This window comes from Carassius gibelio, chromosome A1 (assembly GCF_023724105.1).
Source record: "Carassius gibelio isolate Cgi1373 ecotype wild population from Czech Republic chromosome A1, carGib1.2-hapl.c, whole genome shotgun sequence".
Lineage (NCBI taxonomy): Eukaryota > Metazoa > Chordata > Actinopteri > Cypriniformes > Cyprinidae > Carassius > Carassius gibelio.
Genome location: NC_068371.1, coordinates 31890615 through 31913584, shown reverse-complemented (window position 1 = coordinate 31913584; position 22970 = coordinate 31890615). Strand labels below are relative to the sequence as shown.

The following is a 22970-nucleotide window of genomic DNA, read 5'->3' as shown; positions in this document are numbered from 1 at the left end:
TTATTTTATAGTCTCAAGCATTCAGAAATCATTTAAAGGGGGGTACCTATAGAGTAGTACTGCATCCTTCATAACTCCAAAAAGTCTTTAGTTTTATTATATTCATAAGAGAAAGATAGTCTGTACCGATTTTTCCCAAAAAACACTGGAGGCTGGAGGAATGATGTGTGGGCGGAGCTAAAGAATCACGAGCGCCAGTAGGCTTTTGCGTTGAGAGCATGTGGAAGCTGTGACATTACCGTGAGGAAAAAAACATCCAAAACAGTCTGGCTAACAGTCAGATTCAGCGTATATTTATGATCCAGAATCAGATCCAGAGGCTGAAATTTAACAAGAGCAGCATCAGCAACGACGTCTCTATGTGGTATGTACTGAAACTGTATATACATTTGCTTAGCGGTTTTGGAAAATGACTAAGTTCCATTTTATGTCGTTTTTTTTTTTTTTAAGCTGTACATGTGGAAAGTGCAGTTTGATGCCAACATCGCATGTCGTTTACTTGATGTGCTCAGAGATATAACACAGAGATATTTGAAGCAGTTTTACTCACCGCATGCTGTTCCAACACACGATCGTGACCCTTTTTCATTGGGACTGCATTATCCTTAAGAAATAAACGATACGCAAATCCAGCGTCAAACTGGGCCTTGTTTGTAAAACAAGCATCTTCGAAATGCAGGGAACAAACACAAACACTTGCACAACTCCGTTGATGCTCTGTAAAAATAAACTCCATCCACTGGTCCCTTAATGCTGTTTCTCTTTTGGTAATCTGTGCAGGGTTGTCTTGCCCTGGCAACCAAAAACACACTTCTTTTGTGACATTTCGCGACGCTCTCGCTCTGATCAGTGAAGTCTGTTGTGCTCTCATTGCTATGCTATACGGGAGCGCGCTCTTCCGGCAGAAGTGCCTCAGGACCCATATAAGGAAATTCCAATCCATCTAACGTCACACAGAGCCATACTCGAAAAAAACTTTCTGAAACTTGTGACAAACCGGAAGAGTTTTTTTGGAGAAAAAAAACTACATTTTAATTTTTGAAACTTTGTCCATGTTTAGCATGGGAATCCAACTATTTAACAGTGTAAAAAACTCAGTATGCATGAAATAGCACTTCACCCCCCCCCCCCCCCCCCCCCTTTAAAATGAATTTAAGCAGTATGATAAAAACATGGTTTATTTTTGTTAGGGTTGTGATATGCATGTTTTTTGTTGAAGATATTATAAAGGCTGTGTCATCTATAGCAAAAAGGTAGCCCAAAAATTAAAGATTAAATGAATATTTGAAATTAAATATTGGGTCAGTAACCTAAACAAGGATTTGGTCGTACTGTAAGCGTAACAGAAGCAATTACATGGCATTTGACTCCCTTTGCAGGCATTTGTAATAACATGTAAATAATTTTTTTTTATTTTTTATTTGCCTACTTTATGTATTTTAATAGTGTTACTATTAATCAGTCATCATTATTGCCTCATTGTTTTTTTTATTTTTTATATAATGTATTTTAAGTCATTTTAAAGCATATTAATGGCTTAGGTCTAACAATAACACCACAAATCGTTCTTGTAGCCATGGCAAGATGTCCGTCACGTAACAAAATGCAGCGGCAGATTAGCAGAAAACCACATCCTCGAAAATCCTCGTTTATACAACTTCCCGCCCTTTGTAGATACTTGTTTGATGTTTAAATTTGGTTGTCCTAATTCTTCAACTGCCAATTTATCCTTATTGTTAAGATGAATGCATGGTATTTCCTTCAATGACACGATAGAATTAATCTGAGGTAACGTTCGCCGTGATGTCGATCAAGTTCTGCTGACAAAGGCATAGCTGCCCCCGTCTCTCTGTTTTGTTTTGTTTTTTCACATTTGATAAAAATATTAAAGTAAAAAAATCCTTTCATTTTTTTCTTGTTGTTAAAATTCAAAATAGTTTTCAAATATTACTGTATGTCATGTTCCCACCAGTCATTGCACAAGTAAAGGTTACGCACGATGATGAAAGCACATTAGGGTGAGCCCTCCCGGAACTTGAGATTGCATTTCAGCGCCTGCGGTTAAAAAATGATCTTTGAATGGAAGTCTATGAGAGCACTTGACACTGATTGGACTATTTAGAAGCAGAACAAACAGTCTAGAATAGTGAAAGCTATCTTAACACTGTGGTTGAATGCATAAGAAAAAATATCCCTCCCTTTTCTTTGGTGGTGGGTCACCAGATCGCCTTAATGGAGAAACCGCTGTGTGTGTGTATTGCCAAGATTGTTCAATTAATTAGCCAATTTTATTCATCATTATAAGTAGTAATAGGCTGAATTGCAAATAGGTAGCCTAATTCTAATACACGCAATGACTATCCATCACTACATTTTTATATTTATGTAGCCAACAAAATAATATTCTTTTACACTGTAATCCTTTAGTTTTTAATATTTGGCATGTTTATGTAATGCATCTCTGAGTGTAATAAGAAAAGTCAACATGCACTGTGGACCCACCCAGATGCACATTTCTACCAACGTGCTCTTTAAATAACAAAAGCATATTATGCCATTAACTTTAGACTTTAGACCAGGTTTGAATTGGTCTATGGCGCAGTCTATTGTGAACTCCTTAAAATATCAATGCGCCAGCAATGCACCTGAACACAACTCTTTTTTTAGATCAGCACGCCCATGGGCGCACAAATGAGCACAAATGCATTTGCTAATTAAACGAAATGGCCCTGGACGGGAAAATGCGAACGGCCTGGACTAAACTAGCAAACACACTTGCTCTGTCGCATTGCGCCGGGTGTATGATAGGGCCCATAGACTCTGTTTATCATGCAGCATTACATTTTGTTTTTAGTGCTGAGTCACACATGCACCACTGTATTTTATATGAATCCCTAGCTTTGTTATCCCTGCATCACAAGAGAAAATTGCTTATGTGTATAATTTAATTCTAAGACAAATTTAATTCTTATATTTCTAACAGAGATGGGTAGTCCATATTTTTGTTCCACCCATGAACTCAGCAGCTGATTTCATCAGATGAGGAACCGAGTCATTCTTTCAGAGTCACAAGCTATTCTTGAGTCAAATTCCAAACCCCCAAAGAGTTAAAGTTAATGAGATAATTTAGTGACTAATTAAATGATGATTGTGCATTAATGGTTAACACCTGCTGTTATTGAGCATTACAGAGGATCAGATGTTGATGTTTAATTGGTTAAAATGATGTAACCATCATGGAGATCAGTGTTTGCTTTAGTTGTGTTCTTGACCCTTGACTTGTTGTGTCAGATCTCTCTCTGTAGCTCTGCATGTTGTGTTGTGAAGAAAACAGAACTGTGATATATAAACAGCATATAGTACAACAGTAACAATCAACAGAATGCTTCATGTTGCAATACATTAAAAACTCCCATAATGCACTGCAGTGTGAATAAATATTTTCACCACTGTTGAGGATCATATGATAAATGTTCACGGCTAAATAAATGCCTAATCCAAAACTGTGGAGTTTTTTATTTTTATTTTTTTTATTAGATTTCTCTCTTTTTTGTGAAAGTGATATGCAGTTAAGTATGGTGACACAAACTCAGAATTCGTGCTCTGCATTTAACCCATCTAAAGTGCACACACAGAGCAGTGAACAGACAGCAGTCACCTCTAACCACTAAGCCACAAATTATTTTATTTAAAAGTATAATCAAGAAATTTAATTCTAGATCAAACAGTCATCAAAAGCATAAGTTACCTGTTAGATCAAGACTTGTATCAGCATTTCACAAATGTTTGCTATAAAACAATAATGCAAATGCTTCGAAGCAAATTTATAAAAACTTAAATATTCATTTAATTAGTCACTTAATTATCTCATTAACTTTAACTCTTTGAGGACTTGGGATTTGACTCAAGACTCATTTGTGACTTGGAATGAATGACTTGGTTCCTCCTCTGATGAAAGCATCTGCTGAGTTCATGTGTGGAACAAAAATATGGCAGGACTTTTACTCTTTGTCCCCTGGATTACCCACCTCTGATTTCTAATATGCAGTTTATTATTCAAATAGTTATTTTTCTAGATCTATATCCCAAATTCACCTGAAAGTTCCAAGGGTATATTCAGAATTAGTTAAATCTGCTTTAGTTTTTTCATGCTCCTTTGGAATGAATTGCAAAATTTATTCAATCTAGATATATTCCTTCTATTTTTTTATTTTTTTGATTTGTGTTGTGTGAAACTTTATGTACTGCCATTCTGATCAGGTCTCTCTGAAAGAAGAGACAGTAATATCACAGTATTATTTTCTGGTTAAACAAAGGAAATAATGATATTATAAAAGATAACATGTTTTCTGTTCCTCACCGTGTCTGATGCTCAGCTGTATCTCAGTGAAGCTCTCAGTATAGTCAGATACTTTCACTCCACACCTGTATGTTCCTTCATCTGCAGCTTTCAGCTCTCTAAAAAACACCATCAAGACTCCTGCTCTGGTGTCGTCATATAAAGAAACATCTCCATTCTCCATCCATTCACCCTGAACTCCTGGATTCTTCCTCTCTGAACATCCGTCTGGTTCTTTACAGATGTATTTTGGGTTGGTTTTGTATTGAGGATGTTCACACTTGATCATCAAACCACCTCCTGAGGAGCCGTTCACTCTAGACACGCCCACTTTATGATTCATATGTAGATGAACAGTATTAATAATGGAGTAACTGTATGAGTATTTATTGATCCAAACTCCACATAAATAAACTCCTCCATCATCCGGTCTCACAGGAGAAATAACCACAGTAATGAGTTGTTGATCTGTTTTATCAGTCAAACTGAACCTTACATTCTTTCTATGTGCGGTGTTTATCATCTCATCAATGGAGTATTTATTTTCTTTGAAGATGATCTTATAATAATTAATATGATTCTTTGAATATTCACAGTTGAAGGTTGCAGTTAGTCCATGATTCACCTCCAGTCTTTTTGTCACACTACAGCATGAATCTGTCATTTAGATATAAGAGAACATATTTATAGAATGTGCATCTGAGATTTATTGTTTAGTATAGTTTATAAGAGGGTACTGGGCTGGATATACTGTTAACTAGGATGACCAAATGACCTCTTAAAAAAGCGAAAATCACTTTATAATTACCAACATAAGTTCAGTGAGAACTGCCTTCTAAAAGAGCAGCATCAGGTACATTAATACTTGGCTGATCCCTTCACAGAAGTATTTATGCATTTTCTTTGTATTTCATAGGTCAAAATTACTCACCAACAAACACATCCAAATTTATTTCAACACGCTCTGAACCTGAAATCCCAATCCTGTATCTTCCAGAGTCCTGTACATTTAGTTCTCTAATGAAAAGCATGATGTGTTTGTTTTTGTTGAGATACAGAATGAATCTTCCTTTAGTAATCCGGTGATCTTCTACATTATTGTTTATTATTGTATTCCACCTTCTGTTGATTTGTTTTTGCAGATATTGAGATTTACTGGTTGAAGTCCTCCTAGAATCCACCAGAACACTTCCTCCAGAATATCCAATCACATCAAAGCATCTCACTGCAGCTGTCAATCAGATTGATACTGTGATCAGAAAGATGATGAACAGAAAACAGCATCATTACTGCAGTGATGAAAGAGAAAAGCTCTGACCTGAGATCAGGTAGAAAGTGAGGAAGATGAGGAGGATCTTCATTGTGAGTTGAGTTCAGTCTTCTTTCTGCTGAATGATCTCTGTGTGAATCTCTCTGTCTCTACATCTGTCTGCTTTAGTTACTTCCTCTTTATTCAGCTCTTTATCAGTAATGAGCAGCTTTACTGGCTCCTCCCACCATCAGCACTGACTGAATATCACATTAATCACACTGAAAGAGCGACACCTGGTGGAGTTACACTGTCTGATACTGAGAGATCAATCAGGTTATTTAATCTGTATAATTTATATCTTCCTCTAGAGGGCGACAGTAAAACGTACATGTAAGTTCACTCTTTCTCAAATGTTACCCGAAGACGTCACCTCTGCTGATTTTGGATGTCTTCCTCATCTAACACAGCATATCTCTGACTTTTTCAGGCAAGGGACTCCTTATAGGCTATACGTCCACCTCATAATAATAACTGTGATTAAATCCAAAGTTACAGGAGGTACGAGAAATGATGTATTTGTTTTATTGAAACAAATGGCCCCCATCTGTAAATATGCACTTTTTAATAATACAGCAAAATTATTATCATTTACCTTTTTTTTCCAAAGAATGAGTCGCACCTAAGTATGTCGCACCCAGTCAAACTTCGGTTGAGAGAGAAAATACTACTACTACTAATAATAAACCGATGAATCACAAATCTATTTAATTTTAATAGATTCAAAAATCATGTAAAATACCAGTAGATAAAAGGAAATGTTATAAATATGTATTTTAGATCCCCTTACTCCACAAGTGAAGTTTAGTCACCTTTATTTATATAGCGCTTTAAACAAAATACATTGCATCGAAGCAACTGAACAACATTCATTTGGAAAACAGTGTGTCAACAATGCAAAATGATAGTTAAAGGCAGTTCATCATTGAATTCAGTGATGTCATCTCTGTTTAGTTTAAATAGTGTCTGTGCATTTATTTGCAATCAAGTCAATGATATCGCTGTAGATGAAGTGACCCCAACTAAGCAAGCCAGAGGCGACAGCGGCAAGGAACCGAAACTCCATCGGTGACAGAATGGAGAAAAAAACCTTGGGAGAAACCAGGCTCAGTTGGGGGTCAGTTCTCCTCTGACCAGACGAAACCAGTAGTTCAATTCCAGGCTGCAGCAAAGTCAGATTGTGCAGAAGAATCATCTGTTTCCTGTGGTCTTGTCCTGGTGGTCCTCTGAGACAAGGTCTTTACAGAGGATCTGTATCTGGGGCTCTAGTTGTCCTGGTCTCCGCTGTCTTTCAGGGCAGTAGAGGTCCTTTCTAGGTGCTGATCCACCATCTGGTCTGGATACGTACTGGATCCGGGTGACTGCAGTGACCCTCTGATCTGGATACAGACTGGATCTGGGGGCTACGTCGACCTCGGAATAAGAGAGAAACAGACTAATATTAGCGTAAATGCCATTCTTCTAATGATGAAGCAAGTACATCGGGTGTTATGGGAAGTGTTCCCGGTTCCGGTTTACCTAATTAATACAGCCTAAAAATCCTTTAACGGATTTGGATATTAGAAGCATATGATTAGTGTGTTATGTGTAAGCCATATTAAAGAGATGGGTTTTTAATCTAGATTTAAACTGCAAGAGTGTGTCTGCCTCCCGAACAATGTTAGGTAGTTTATTACAGATTTTAGGTGCAAAATAGGAAATTGATCTGCCGCCCGCAGTTGATTTTTATATTCTAGGTATTATCAAATTGCCTGAGTTTTGAGAAGGCAGCGGACATGTAGGATTATAATGTAAGAAGAGCTCACTCAAGTACTAAGGTGCTAAACAATTCAGGGCTTTAAGTAATTAGCAGGATTGAAAATCTATATATTGTTTGATAGGGAGCCAGTGCGGTGTTGACAAAACTGGCCTAATATATGGTCATACCAGTCCCTCCAGAAAAACGTGATTATGCGATCGCCTGATTTAATGCATAATCAGCCAAAGGCCGCATATTTAGGCAGGGTCGCATTTATTCAAATACGCCGCTCTTTTGCCGCATAAATTGCCGATTTCAGAAAGCAAAATATGCGGGGCTAGCATGATTTCATAATCCCTGTATTTTCGTTGCAAAAAACTCACACATACAGTATTGTTCAAAATAATAGCAGTACAATGTGACTAACCAGAATAATCAAGGTTTTTCGTATATTTTTTTATTGCTACATGGCAAACAAGTTACCAGTAGGTTCAGTAGATTCTCAGAAAACAAATGAGACCCAGCATTCATGATATGCACGCTCTTAAGGCTGTGCAATTGGGCAATTAGTTGAAAGGGGTGTGTTCAAAAAAATAGCAGTGTGGCATTCAATCACTGAGGTCATCAATTTTGTGAAGAAACAGGTGTGAATCAGGTGGCCCCTATTTAAGGATGAAGCCAACACTTGTTGAACATGCATTTGAAAGCTGAGGAAAATGGGTCGTTCAAGACATTGTTCAGAAGAACAGCGTACTTTGATTATAAAGTTGATTAGAGAGGGGAAAACCTATAAAGAGGTGCAAAAAATGATAGGCTGTTCAGCTAAAATGATCTCCAATGCCTTAAAATGGAGAGCAAAACCAGAGAGACGTGGAAGAAAACGGAAGACAACCATCAAAATGGATAGAAGAATAACCAGAATGGCAAAGGCTCAGCCAATGATCACCTCCAGGATGATCAAAGACAGTCTGGAGTTACCTGTAAGTACTGTGACAGTTAGAAGACGTCTGTGTGAAGCTAATCTATTTTCAAGAATCCCCCGCAAAGTCCCTCTGTTATGGAGTGGCCAGCCCAATCTCCAGACCTTAATCCAATTGAGAACTTGTGGGGTGATATCAAAAATGCTGTTTCTGAAGCAAAACCAAGAAATGTGAATGAATTGTGGAATGTTGTTAAAGAATCATGGAGTGGAATAACAGCTGAGAGGTGCCACAAGTTGGTTGACTCCATGCCGCACAGATGTTAAGCAGTTTTAAAAAACTGTGGTCATACAACTAAATATTAGTTTAGTGATTCACAGGATTGCTAAATCCCAGAAAAAAAAAAAAATGTTTGTACAAAATAGTTTTGAGTTTGTACAGTCAAAGGTAGACACTGCTATTTTTTTGAACACACCCCTTTCAACTAATTGCCCAATTGCACAGCCTTAAGAGCGTGCATATCATGAATGCTGGGTCTTGTTTGTTTTCTGACAATCTACTGAACCTACTGGTAACTTGTTTGCCACGTAGCAATAAAAAATATACTAAAAACCTTGATTATTCTGGTTAGTCACATTGTACTGCTATTATTTTGAACAATACTGTATATATATATTAGCAGAAAGTTGCGATTACTTCACACAAGTAAAGCGCCATTTTCCCCCTATTGCCATGGGAACCTTATGAAGTGACGTAATTAAGTTTGCGGTGAAACCAGGGTGAAGCTTGAAGCGTGCAAATCATTCTTATTTGCCAACAAAAATAAGCGCAAAAGACCGCACAAAGCAGTTTCCCGATTTGTTACATGACAGTGGAGCCAAATTATATTGCGAGAACTTGCGAAAACTGCGGTTTGATGAAATTGAGAAAAAAAGGTGATTCCCCCAACACCCCCTTCTCACTAGGTTACTAACACTGTTGTAGTTTCATTCAGAAGTTGATGCAACTTTACAGTTGTAAGATTGCACTTTTTTGTTACAGAACAGTACCAAAAACTTACAGCTGAAATTATATTAGTAGTATGTAAAATAATTTACGTTGCAGTAAGAGATTGCAACTTAAATATTCTGTGATTTAGTAGGCTCGCTTATCATAGGAAGTAATAAGAAATTACTTTTTACATTAAGGTAGTAGCCTAGTGAGAAAAAGGTGTTGGGGGAATCACCTTTTTTTCTCTTTTTCATCAAACTGCAGTTTTTGCAAGTTCACGCAATTTCATCACATAAAATTGCAAAAATATCCTGCATATTCCATCGCATTTTTAAAGAAAACGTGCCGCAAAATCAAGGATTTTTGCCTGCAACAATCACAAAAAAAATCTGCCTTTTTCTGGAGGGACTGTCATACTTCCTGGTTCTAGTAAGAACTCTTGCTGCTGCATTTTTGACTAGCTGTAGTTTGTTTACTAAGCGTGCAGCACAACCACCCAATAAATCATTACAATAATCTAATATTGAGGTCATAAATGCATGGATTAACATTTCTTCATTTTACATTGAGAGCATAGGCCATAGTTTAGATATATTTTTTGAGATGGAAAAATGCAGTTTTTACAAATGCTAGAAATGGGCTTTCTAAGGAAAGATTGCTATCAAATAGCACACCTAGGTTCCTAGTGATGATAAAGAATTGACCGAGCAGCCATCATGTCTTAGACAATTTTCTAGTTTATTACAGGCAGAGTTTTTAGGTCATATAATTAACACCTGTTTTTCAGAATTTAGCAGTAAGAAGTTACTTGTCATCCAGTTTTTTATATCGACTATGCATTCCATTAGTTTTTCAAATTGTTGTGTTTCACCGGACTGCGAGGAAATATAGAGCTGAGTATCATCAGCCTAACAGTGAAAGCTAACACCATGTTTCCTGATGATATCTCCCAAGGGTAACATGTATTAATTTATTGTAGCTGGAGTCGCCTTTTTGCAGCTTGAATAGACCATTATTCCTGGCTTCGCTGTGGTTTTCAGGCTGTTCTTGCCACCTGGTTAGACTGATTTCATTCAAGTAATCTTCTGAGACTTGTGCTGTGAGCAACTGTATGAGGTGTGTGTAACGCTGTAGTCAATACCTGGTATGTATAGATACACATGTATATGCATTTCTTTTTAATGAACACTTGTGTTTTAAATTTAACTAATGGGTTGTTTTTAGTAGGACAAAGTTTTGGGAACGTCCGCCTGTTTGCGGGTGGGGAAGATCGCCTCCTGCATAATAGCAGATTAAAGACGGCGTTGCTGTTTTGCTGTTTTGTTGTGTTTATCGTTGTATTTTCTTGTGTTCTTATATGAACGCCGGTGATTGGGGGAAATAGCGGTTTGATTTTGTTACCGCTATAGGTGGTGGCTGTGTGTTTTGGCCGACCTTTCATTCTTACAACTACTAATTGTAAGTTTATTGCTAGAACTCCTTTTGGACTCGAAACCCGGCTGTTCTTTATATTCTTTACATTTAATTAAGTTTTGTTTTGCTCGTATCATTGTATGGTTTTTGGTTATTGTTTGTTTTTGTTACAATTGATTTTTTTTTGATTTTGTAGTGATTGTTAAAACTTTTGCTTTATATATATATATTTAAATATTTTTTTTTTTTTTTTTTTTTTTTCGTTTCAGTTTTCTTTAAGTGACCATTGTTCATGTTTTACATTTTGTTGTGTGTTTTGGTAATTGTTTCAGTCAATCAGGCTTTAGATTAATTTCGTTTTGTACATTTTAGTATTTTTTGTTTTTTTTTTGTGTGTTTTAGGCCCCTGAGTTGGGTGGCTAGCTGTCCTAGTATCCTGGTGGTGGGGGTGTTTGGAGCACGGAGTGTGGATTGTCGTTTGTAGTCACTCACCTCACTGTGTGTGTGTGTGTGTGTGTGCTTTACGAATAGCCACTTTTGCAGCTAGCCTACCCTGCTAGGGGTAAGCCTTCGTAAAACTGATTAATGTATGCCTGGTCGAATCATATCTTTGCCTGATCTTTTAAAAGGTGTATTTTCTAATTTGTGAATTTAATAAATATTTTATACGCTAGTGCCTCTGTCTCTGCCTCCTATGGTAACGAACCTGTGTGTCTAAATTCCATCAAGTATTTAGTTCCCCTCACTTTAGAGGGGTGGCGTAGTCGGTAGTTATATCATAATTAATTAACTTCAAGTTGCCACGCTACATCCTGGCGTAGTAGAGAATGAGTGGAACTGTTCCTCAACAAGTTTATAGTGCACTGTCTGATGAGATACTGTAGCTGATGGCTGAATGGTTACAATTTTCTCTCTAATAGTATTGATTTTTAGAAGTAAAGTAGTTCATAAAGTCATTACTGTAGTGATACTAGGAAATGCCAACACTTCAGTAGTGAAGTGTGAGTGAGTGCCTTTTGAGTGTTGGCTGATGGGTGTGTAGATGAGTGGCAGGTGATCAGTATTCCGGTGTGGGAGTGCGCTGTGATTGGGCGATGTTGGAGCCTGGCGTGTCTGTGACAGGTGTCAGACTGGTTTCCGTATCCTTCCTTAAGCGTAAAGGAGCAACTTTAAAATGCTAGAAAAGAGAGTTTACATGGTTTTTGTTACATCATCAAGTTGTTCTGAGGTTTTGGATATGGTAAGGAATTCGGATACAACAGGAAGATAACTTAAAAAGCAGCCTTTTGTGGTAGAAGTGATGGTTCTACCATACTTGTGTTACAAACACGCCAGGTTCCACCTCCACACGATCACGGCGCACACCCTCACCTGAATTCTAACCATCACCACCTGATCCTCATCACCTGCCAGCCATCACAGCACTATAAAGGCCACACACACGCACCCAGTCATTGTCCGGTCACATTCGCGACAAGATCATTCATCTGCGCTAAATATAAGGACTAACTCCTCTTTATCTTCTCTCCAAAGATATACTCTAAGGATTACTTCGCCTTCATCTTCTCTCCAAGGATTATTCCCGAAGACTCCTCCAAACCCCAACGGTGCGTGTGTGTGTGTTCACCTCCTTCCCGGCACGGATCCCAACTCCCATCCACTCCTCACTACCTGCTCCTCTGCTTGTGTCTTAAATTAAACATCTACTTCATCTGTTACTCCTCTGTCTCCGAGTGATCCGTAACAACTTGTAACAAGAAGTAGAATTTACAATTTTGGCTATATGAAGTTTTCACAAAACTAAATAATCTGAGATATCATCACTTGGCTGCATCATTTCAACACTATCAACATCAATTCCATGTGACAGTATTAAATCTAGAGTATGATTTCGACAATGAGTAGGTCCTGAAACGTGTTGTCTAACCCCAATAGAGCTCAGCATGTCTATAAATGCTGATCCCAATGCACCTTTTGCATTATCAACATGGATATTAAAATCACCAACTATTAAAACTTTGTCTGCAGCCAGAACTAACTCGGATGTAAAATCACCAAACTCTTTAAAGGTCCCGTTTTATGCACTTTTTTGAAGCTTTGATTCTGTTTACAATGTGCAATATAACGTGTGTTCATGTTTCGCGTGTAAAAAAACACAGTATTTTTCACACAATTCACCTATCTGTATACTGCTGTTTTCACTGTCACAAAAACGGGCTGATGACTTCCTTGTTCTATGAAGCCTCTCCTTCAGAAACACGTAACGAGTTCTGATTGGGCCAGCGGTACCAGTGTTGTGATTCGACAGCAGCTGAGAGCAGGCTGTTCTCCTGGTAACATGATTGGGCTAGGACGCACGTGCTGGAGAAGTATTTATTGTCACAGGAGCGTTTTTACTGATGAGATGCGCATGAAAACCGCATTTGTTTTTTTGCACAGCCCTAACATCTAGTTAACAAAGCTAAACAGCGTTGCCCTTTGTGTAATACGTTACAGAAACTGTTAAACGCACCAACTTAAATAATAAAATACACTTACTGTGGTCCATAAACAACGCCTTCTCCAGACAAAGAGGGAACTGCTCCATCTTTCAAGAATAATCTTTGTGCAAATCCAGCATTAAACCAATTGAGATTGAGAAAGTTGTCCTCAGCAAGCTGTCCTCAGCAAAATGTGCTGCACAGTTTTACATGTGGATTATAATTTTCAGGAACAGAGTTAAACATAAATTGTAACCATTGATCTGTAAGTACAGCATCCCTGGGAAGCCCAAACAAAGTTGATTGGACTCAGAGATGAAAAACAGCTTTCAATGACATGGCGACAAAAACAAACAGCTCTTCCTTCTTCTCCGTAGGAGCGCAACAAGGCCACGCCCCCTGTTTGTGAATTCATGTGGGCAGTGGTTAGTCAAAAAAACTGTTTTAGAGATGTCATTACTGCAGGAACTAGAAGGCTGTAGTCCAAACGGGTCGATTTCTGTTAAATCAAATATCTCGCTTGGCATTGAACTTTGAGCTTTAGAATTTTACAGATATTATTTATACTCTAACAACAACATTACACACTAACTAAAGTTTAAAACATGGAATCACGAAGAAGGGGACCTTTAATAAAGTATTTATGGTGCCCTGGTGGCCTGTATACAGTAGCCAGTACAAACATAACAGGGGATTTATCATTAACATTTGTTTCTCTGGATAATGTTATGAAGCACCATTACTTCAAACGAGTTATACTTGAAGCCTGCCCTCTGAGAAATCCTGAAAATGTTGTTATAAATTGAAGCAACTCCTCCCCCTTTGCCTTTTAAACGCGGCTCATGTTTATAACAATAATCTTGGGGGGTGGACTCATTTAAAATAATGTAATCATCAGGTTTTAGCCAGGTTTCTGTCAAACAGAGCACATCTATATTATGATCAGTGATCATATTATTAAAACATAATAAGTTTCTACCTTTGTAGAAATGGATCTGATATTCAATAAGCCAAGCTTTATCATTTGTTTATTCCGTATTGCATCTCTTTTTTATTTGTTGAACCTCAATTTAATTGTTACTCTTAACTTGGTTTGGACGTTTTTTGTATTTTCTAGTTCGGGGAACAGACACAGTCTCTATAGCGTGATATCTAGGTGAAAAAGTCTCTATGTGCTGAGAATTAACTGGTCATTTACATGATTTACATTTAGACATCATCTACATTATGCACTGTTGTATTCAGAAAACAGGAATGAAAAACATAAGTAGACTATACAATAAAATAAAATACAGTGGTATTCATTACAGACCGCATACTGTTTGAGTCATGTTTTATATTTTAGTCGAATATATTTTAGTTAATATTTTCATATTAATGGTTAATATACAAATTTATATACTGCATAGATATGAAATGAGGAATTTAGTGCCATATAAGGAGAAAAGGGAAGAGACTAAAATGTGATTCTTTCTGACAGATATATTCACCAGTTTGTATGTTTATCTAATCACACACGGAGACATTTAAAAGCAAGTCACTTCATGCCAGTCATAACAAATCTGGGTTAAAGAGTTTTTTTCACCATGAAATTACACCCTTGATTAAATGATCTAATGATTCAACATTTTATTGTGTCTCATTTGCCTTCTGTCTGATAATGATCTCAACCATATCACAACACAACATCAGAAAGTGACATTTACAAACATTGACATTTACATGTCTAAACCCAGAACTGTATTTGTATCTTTCTCTGGCTGGATTAAAAAAAAAAAAATAGCACAGTACTGTTACTATTACTGCTGTATAAAGATACTGCATGATATTTTAAAATGGGGAGGGAGGGGGAATCACTGTGTGAATTACCTGCATCTATGCATCTCCACAAACAATAAAGCTGTGAGTTTAGTTACTTCAAAAACGATTTAATTTTTTTGTTGCTGAGAAACGTAATGTAGTGATTCAGCATTGAAGCTGTTGTATTAATAAATGTTGCATGCAGCATTGACAGGAAGTTTCTGTGCTCCTGAATGCACATATTGAAGGTTAATGATCAGCTCTTAGTCTTTATTGTCTTCTGTTCATCTTCTGTCTGTCTGAGTTCAGTCTCATGTATCTCGCTGTGGGTTTCCTGAATAAAGCTGTTTAATCTTCACAATCAAACTAAACTCAGATGCTGAGAAACATTCACCAGTTTTCTGTGGCTTTGAGCTGGACTGAACAATGTCCTGTTCATCACACACACACACACACACACACACGCACACACACACGCACACACACACACACACACGCACACACACACACACACCTAACCCTCACAGGAAACTTTGTGCATTTTTACTTTCTCAAAAAAAAAAGAAGAAAATAATAATTCTGTATGATTTATAAGCGTTTTGAAAAATGGGGACATGGGTTATGTCCTCATAAGTCACCCTCTCCTTGTAATACCTGTGTCATACCCATGTCATTATACAGAGTTGTGTCCTGATATGACACAAAAACAAGAGCACACACACACACGCACACGCACACACACGCCAAGTCCGATGTGTTCCTAGGTCAACATATTTTATTGACCCTGGAACAACATTTTACTCCAAAAATATATTCTTAACCATATCCCTACACCTAAACCTAACCTTAACCATGAGTAATCCCTAAAATCAGAGGATATGATAGATGAATGACACTGATGTACAAGCACCAAACACTGATTTTAAGCATAAACTTCACAAAATCTATAAACTGGTTCTTCAAATCTGATTGGTTAATCACAATGTTGTTCCAGGGTCAACAACGATGTTGTCCCAGGAACATGTCTCACTTGGTAAAATCAGGTTAGGCCACACACACACCTCCAGTGCTGGTTAAAAACTTTGTGAAAAAAAGATTATAATTTGTATTATAAATTCTTTGTCGTTCTTTTCAACATTTTATTCATCAAATAATCCTGAAAAAAATATTGCAGTTTCCAAAAAATATTTGGCAAAAAATATTTTGGTTTGATAATTCTAATAATATATCAGCATAGAATGACTTCTTAAGGATATGACACTTTATAAAGGAGTAATGCCTGATGGAAATTCAACTTTGCATCACAGAAATAAATTATATTTCACAGTGACGTGACATACAGCCAAGTATGGTGACCATTCGTGTTCTGCATTTAACCCATCCAAAGTGCACACACACAGCAGTGAACACACACACACCATGAACACACACCCGGAATGGTTAGAGAGTTTGATTCCTAACCTTAGGGTTGTGGGTTTGAGTCTCAGGCCGGTAATACCATGACTGAGGTGCCCTTGAGGAAGGCATCGAACCCCCAACTGCTCCCCGAGCGCTGCAGCATAAATGATGCACACTGGTCCTTGTGTGTATATATATATATATGTGTGTGTGCGTGTTTGTGTTCATGGTGTGTGTGTGTGTGTGTGTGTGTGTTTTCACTGCTGTGTGTGTGCACTTCGGATGGGTTAAAAGCAGATCACAAATTCTGAGTATGGGTCACTATACTTGGCCGTACAAGTCATGTAACTTATTTGAAAAGTAACAAGTAAATATTTTCTAGCAAATTAAAAAGTAATGAGTTACTTTACTAGTTACTTAAAAAATAAACTGATTACATAACTTGCATTACTTGTAATGTGTTTTCCCTCCAACCCTGGTAATATATCTTGCATGCACAAATATAAATCAGGTTAAAGATAAGAATCAATATTCAGATAGACAAGAAAGAAAAAATGGTCATAACAGCTCTTGGCAGACTCTCAAGCTTCATGTATTTCATCATAAAGTTCACATTTAGTTGAATTTGTGTCTGTTTAAGAGCTGCTAAAGTGTGTTTAATAAATGTATGTCAAAAGCTGCATTTCAAATATGTGTGTGTCTGTATTTGACAGAGGTGTAGTTAAGACCATGACCAAGACCAATCAAGAAAAGACCTCCAAGGCCAAATCACAGACCAATCTAGACTAGGCATATAAGACAAAGACCCATGCCAAGACCAATCGAGACCAGGCCTATGAGACCAAGACCAAAGTCAAGACCAATCCAGACCAGGCCTGTAAGACCAAGACCAATCTAGACCAGGCCTATGAGACCAAGACCAAAGCCAAGACCAATCCAGACCAGGCCTGTAAGACCAAGACCAATCTAGACCAGGCCTGTAAGACCAAGACCAATCCAAACCAGGTCTATGAGACCAAGACTAAAGCCAAGACCAATCCAGACCAGGGCTGTAAGACCAAGACAAGGCCTATGAGACCAAGACTAAGACCAAAGCTAGGACCAATCTAGACCAGGCCTATAAGACCAAGACCAAAACCAAGACTAAGACCAATACCAATCAAGACTGGTCTTGACTATGGTATTTGGAGTGGAAACGTTACATTTTATCCTAGAAGTGTCAGTCATTTCCCGTTTTTATCTTCGATATTTTAACATGTGGAAAAAGCAAGATCAGCCATGGCAACTTTAAAATGTCCTATGATTCACATACTGAACTGAATCCTCATCATTAAAACTTCAGTTTAACACTTAATTATGATTTATGAAGAACTTTTTTATCATTGAACTAAATGTAAGCAAATACTGGTGTAATGTGTGATAATCTGTGATCTTTAAGTGAGTTAGTTGAGTTTTTTTGTGGTAAATGACTGTGGTGTAATCAGAGTGAATCTCCTCCTCACTGAATCTGATTGTAGCTTCACTGAGAGACTCTTCATGCTTCTGGAAACTGACAGCAGTGTACAGGAGCTCATCAGAGGGGATTGTGGGTAATTCATCATGACTGTTCATTTGAGCTGATCCAGGATCTGAGAGAGAATCACGTCTGCTGTCTGAACATGATGACTGAATGAAGATAAAATATATATTAAAATGAGAAAACATTGCATAAGCATGATGTAAGTACACATACAAGCGCACACGCCGTGTAACTCACTATATGTAATTATCAATGAAGATTCGGGAGGAGCGCGTCAGATACTTAGCCTAATCATCACAGGTGGACCACAATCAAGTAATCATCCTTTTAAGGACCGTAATACGGAAAAACCGGGAAGTAAATCTCTTTAGAAACCACTTGGAAGCGAATAGCACATAACTGCTGTTAACCCATTTGCTGCTAGCATCGCCAACGGCCCCAGTCTATGTTTCATTTTCACAGCACGTTAAACATCACTCTCTTACTTGATCTGGATAAACCACGCATCAATCGAAGTCCAAAGACTTTGGCTTTTATATTTGACCAATATTTCGATAAAACATAATTCCAGTGATTAATTTTCCATCACGTCAGGAAAACTATTCCTATTCCTGAACGATAAACGTCAAAGTGTTAGCTCGTGGACAAATGTTGATCACGGATCTAGTCAGAAAGAATCATGAACAGAAACCTCTTTATTTTGGGTATATAATTTCTGCCTCCATGCCAAAAATGGGGGGTGTCTGGTAAGGGGTTAACGTTACTGCTACAATCATGTCTTTCGGTACAACACCTTACAAGACTAAACATGCTCAATCGTTTCCAAAAGCCTCTGTTTCCACAGTCCATAATACAACGTGAAAACAGCGTTCCAAACGTATCTGCTCGGGAGTCCGTCTAAAGAGCCCGGAGGCCAAATGAGAGGAAAGATGCTTTTCCAACAGGAACATAATAAGGTGGACAAGGCCCGAGGAATTGTCAAATCAGGCAACAAATTGCTAAGCTGGTAACACAGTAGGCTACCCATCCATTTTTAGCTTGCCTCTTCAAATATTACAAACACTTTTTACTCTTCCCACAGCCAACATCTACAGCAGCTGAAGCAAGTAGCCTTTCATGTACCTCCTCACCGCCGCAGCAGTGTCTGCTCCCGCAGGAGCCTTTCCTGTACCTTCCCACCGCCGCTGCAGTGTCTGCACCCGCAGGAGCCTTTCCTGTATCTCCCCACCGCCGCTGCAGTGTCTGCTCCCGCAGGAGCCTTTCCCGTATCTCCCCACCGCCGCTGCAGTGTCTGCTCCCGCAGGAGCCTTTCCCGTATCTCCCCACTGCCGCAGCAGTGTCTGCTCCCGCAGGAGCCTTTCCCGTATCTCCCCACTGCCGCAGCAGTGTCTGCTCCCGCAGGAGCCTTTCCCGTATCTCCCCACTGCCGCAGCAGTGTCTGCTCCCGCAGGAGCCTTTCCCGTATCTCCCCACTGCCGCAGCAGTGTCTGCTCCCGCAGGAGCCTTTCCTATACCTCCTCACTGCCGCGCAGTGTCTGCTCCCGCAGGAGCCTTTCCTATACCTCCTCACTGCCGCGCAGTGTCTGCTCCCGCAGGAGCCTTTCCTGTACCTCCACACTGCCGTAGCAGTGTCTGCTCCCGCAGGAGCCTTTCCCGTTCTCCCCACTGCTGTAGCAGCGTCTTTCCTACACCTAAATATATAAAAAAAAAAAAAAAAAAAAAAATAATAATAATAATAATAATAAAAAATAAACAAATAATTTCACTGGACAAGCGAGATGACCGTAGTGCCAACTACATGAACTAGCAGTATTTAAATATAGTATTTATACTTAATACCAGTGTATCAGTACGTCCGAAAGTATATTTTTTGATTATTGGTGATTCCATAGGCTCTTTTCGTGCACCTGCATGGTCAAAATGGTAAATAGTAAGCTCAGACAGTATGAAGAATCTTTCTCTTACTCCACCCATGCACGATTACATCGTTGATATGTACCATCGATCTCACGTGCTGACAATGACCACATTGCCGATACATGGCACCTATTTGGGGTACACTGGCACAGGAAATCCAATTTATTTTTGCACGCTTAATTTCGGATACTATGACTGCACCAAGATTTTTTCGGACTCATTATCGGAAGCAGCTCATTGGATTCGCTAAACTATTATTCAAGTAAGCCTCACAGCGTCTACCCTCGTAGACAAATAAATCATCCTTAGTATCGAACTCCCTGCCAGGCGCTGCAAGAGGGCTCCCGGTTGAACCAACCTTTGCCTTCTCCATTCAACTATCAGCAAAGCTTACTCGTTTGACATCGCAAGTATTAAAATCCTGCCAGATGCTTTCCCACTTAATCAATCTTGGACTTTCCATCCGACCACCAGCGAAGCTTACCCGATTAAAAAAGGCCGATTTAAAAAAAAAAAAAAAACATTTACCTATCGAACACCAATGAGTACATTGCAGCCCAAACAAATTTTCCCTCCGATGGCAAGATGTACCCATCCAATACCGCAAGTTACGCTTTCGCAGAACACTAACGGGCTCTTCGCAGATAAAACAATCTCAATTTTCCCTCCGATGTCTGGAGAGACTACCCATCTGGTGTCGCAAATTTTAATAAATATAATAAATAAAAATAAATATAGAAAATAAATAAATAAATAATGAATAAAAAGACACCGGATGCTGGCCATAGCCTCCCGATCAGATAACCTTACCTTTTTCAATCCTATGGCCGGCAAGGCTTCTCTCTTCGATGCCAAGAGCTTGAGCTCCCATCGGATGCTGACGAGAGCCTCCCGGCCAGACAACCTCACCTATTCCATTCTGCGGCCAGCAAGGCTTACCCGTTCGTTGCCAGGAGCTCACACTCCCTTCGGACGTAGGTGAAAGCCCCGGCTACCTGCTTTGCCATTCTGTCTTACGTACGGAGAGGTTTACCCATCCAATGCACGGAGTCAGGGCTCCCATTGAATGTAGGTGAGAGCTTCCCGGCTAGACAACCTTACCTTTTCCGTCCTTTGGCCAGTGAGGCTTAACCGTTCTATCCGGGAGCTAAGCTCCTGTCGGACGAAGGTAAGAGCCTCCCGGCCGGACAACCTTTTCCGTCCTTCAGCCAGAGAGGTTTACCCGTTCGATTCCTGGAGCTAAGCTCCTATCGGACGTCGGTCCTAGCCTCCCGGCTAGACAACCTGACCTTTTCCACCCTCGGCCAGTGAGGCTTACCCGTCCGATGCGAGTGCTCCCATCGGACGCTGGCGACAGCCTCCTGGCCAGCCAACCACGACCTTACCGCGTGGTTTAGGTTACAGACCTACAAGCAAGCTGTTCAAATGCTGCAAGTACCAAACACACAATAAACTCTCCTTCTTTCCTATGGTCGCCAAGGCTAACCCGTCTCTTGCCGGGAGTAGCAAACTCCCTTAAAACGCTGACGACAGCCTAACAACCACACAAACTTTTCCTTTTTCCTTTTCCATCCTACGGCCTGCGAGGCTCACCCAGTTTTGTCCCCGCCGGATGCTGGCAAGAGCCTCCTGGCCACCTATCATTACCTTTTCTGTCCGCCATCCGGAGAGGCTTACCCGTTCGATGCGTGTGCTCCCTTCGGACGCCGGCGAGAGCCTCCCGGTTAGACAACCTTACCTTTTCCTTTTCTATGGTCAGCGAGGCTTACCCGTTCGATGTGTGTGCTCCCTTCGGACGCTGGCGAGAGCCTCCTGGAGAGACTTGCTTTACGTTTCCACTCTACGGTCGCCAAGGCTTACCCGTTCAATGTGTGTGCTCCCTTCGGACGTCGGTAACAGTCTCTCGGCCACGCAACTTACCTTTCCATTTGACGGTAGGCGAGGCTTAACCGTCCGACGCTACGAGTCTCGTCCTCTCGCCAAATCCTGCAAAAAAAAAAAAAAAAGCTACTCTCACATCTTTTAACCCCGTCTGGCGAGGCTTACCCGTTCGATGTTCTGAGTTAGAGGCCCCATCGGATGCTGCGAGAGTCCTCCCAGTCGGGTTTTCCTTTCCAACCCCGTCTGTCGCGTGTGCTCCCTTCAGACGTCTGGCGAGAGTCTCCCGGATGGGCCTATGCTTGCCAGCCGCAAGCGAGTCTCATCCATCCGATGCCGTGAGTCGGGATCTCCCTTCGGATGTTGCCAGAGTCCTCCTTGTCGGCTAGCCCAAAAGCTTTTTATCTGCCAAACCGAGAGGACCCAGACGTCCGTCATCCTGAGTCTCAATCTCCTGTCGGAGGCTTCATGGGCCCTCTCGGTCAGCGTTAGGCCCTTCACCCACTGAATAGCAGGGGCTATCAGCCAGTAGGGCCCGTACGCCGACACCGTGACCTATTCCGGTCGAGGCAACTCGGGTCCTCCCGGTCGGGCACCACAACCACGCTGCTCCTCCTCATCGGTCGGTAGGGCTCACCATTCCAACGCCAAAAAGCTCCAGTTGAGCATCGGCCCGAGGCCTACCGACCGGGTGCCAACAACCACATAGTTCACTAGCTGCAGCCGGTAGGGCCTACTCTCCCAACTCCCAAGTCGCTCCCTCCGGAGTACGTAGGCCCTTCCAGCCTGCCAACGAGACAACTTCTCAGAAACCAAATCAGCCCCCGCCAGTACTCTGCTTTTTTGGGGGGGCATTCTTTAAACTGGCGGCTGTCCTCTTGTACATTTGCCTTTTTGGGGGGTACTCTAGGTTCGGGCAATTCCCGAGCTCGGAGCCCTTCCCCGGACAGCACGCCAAATACGCATACCATACCTCAGCTAATTATATGTAAGCGTGAACTAGTGAAATGTAATTATCAATGAAGATTCGGGAGGAGCGCGTCAGGAGGAGCCTAATCAAAACACGTGGACCACAATCAAGTAATCAATCCCACAGTATAAATATCGCTGACTTACCTCTATCCATTGACGGTTTATCAGCATCCCTCCTCCACCCCATCTCCTCACTTCAAGTTCACTTTACAATATACGGGGAAGGGGGGGTACTCTAGGTTCGGGCAATTCCCGAGCTCGGAGCCCTTCCCCGGACAGCACGCCAAATACGCATAC

The 22970-nt window shown here is 40.2% G+C and overlaps 1 protein-coding gene and 1 long non-coding RNA gene across 2 annotated transcripts in view; one reads left to right on the top strand and one right to left on the bottom strand.

The window, feature by feature from the left end:
* Window positions 1-22970, bottom strand: part of LOC128020226 (uncharacterized) — a 364990-nt gene that overhangs the window by 13725 nt on the left and 328295 nt on the right. The window contains exons 12-13 of the mRNA XM_052607044.1: window positions 4361-4636; window positions 4246-4266 (exon numbers count right to left, since the gene is read on the bottom strand). Coding sequence (XP_052463004.1) covers window positions 4246-4266; window positions 4361-4636 — 297 coding nt within the window. The remainder of the gene's footprint in view (window positions 1-4245; window positions 4267-4360; window positions 4637-22970) is intronic.
* On the top strand, window positions 10266-11382 carry LOC127940212 (uncharacterized). The gene is made up of 2 exons (XR_008148957.1): window positions 10266-10440; window positions 11112-11382. It is a non-coding gene; the product is annotated as an uncharacterized LOC127940212 (long non-coding RNA).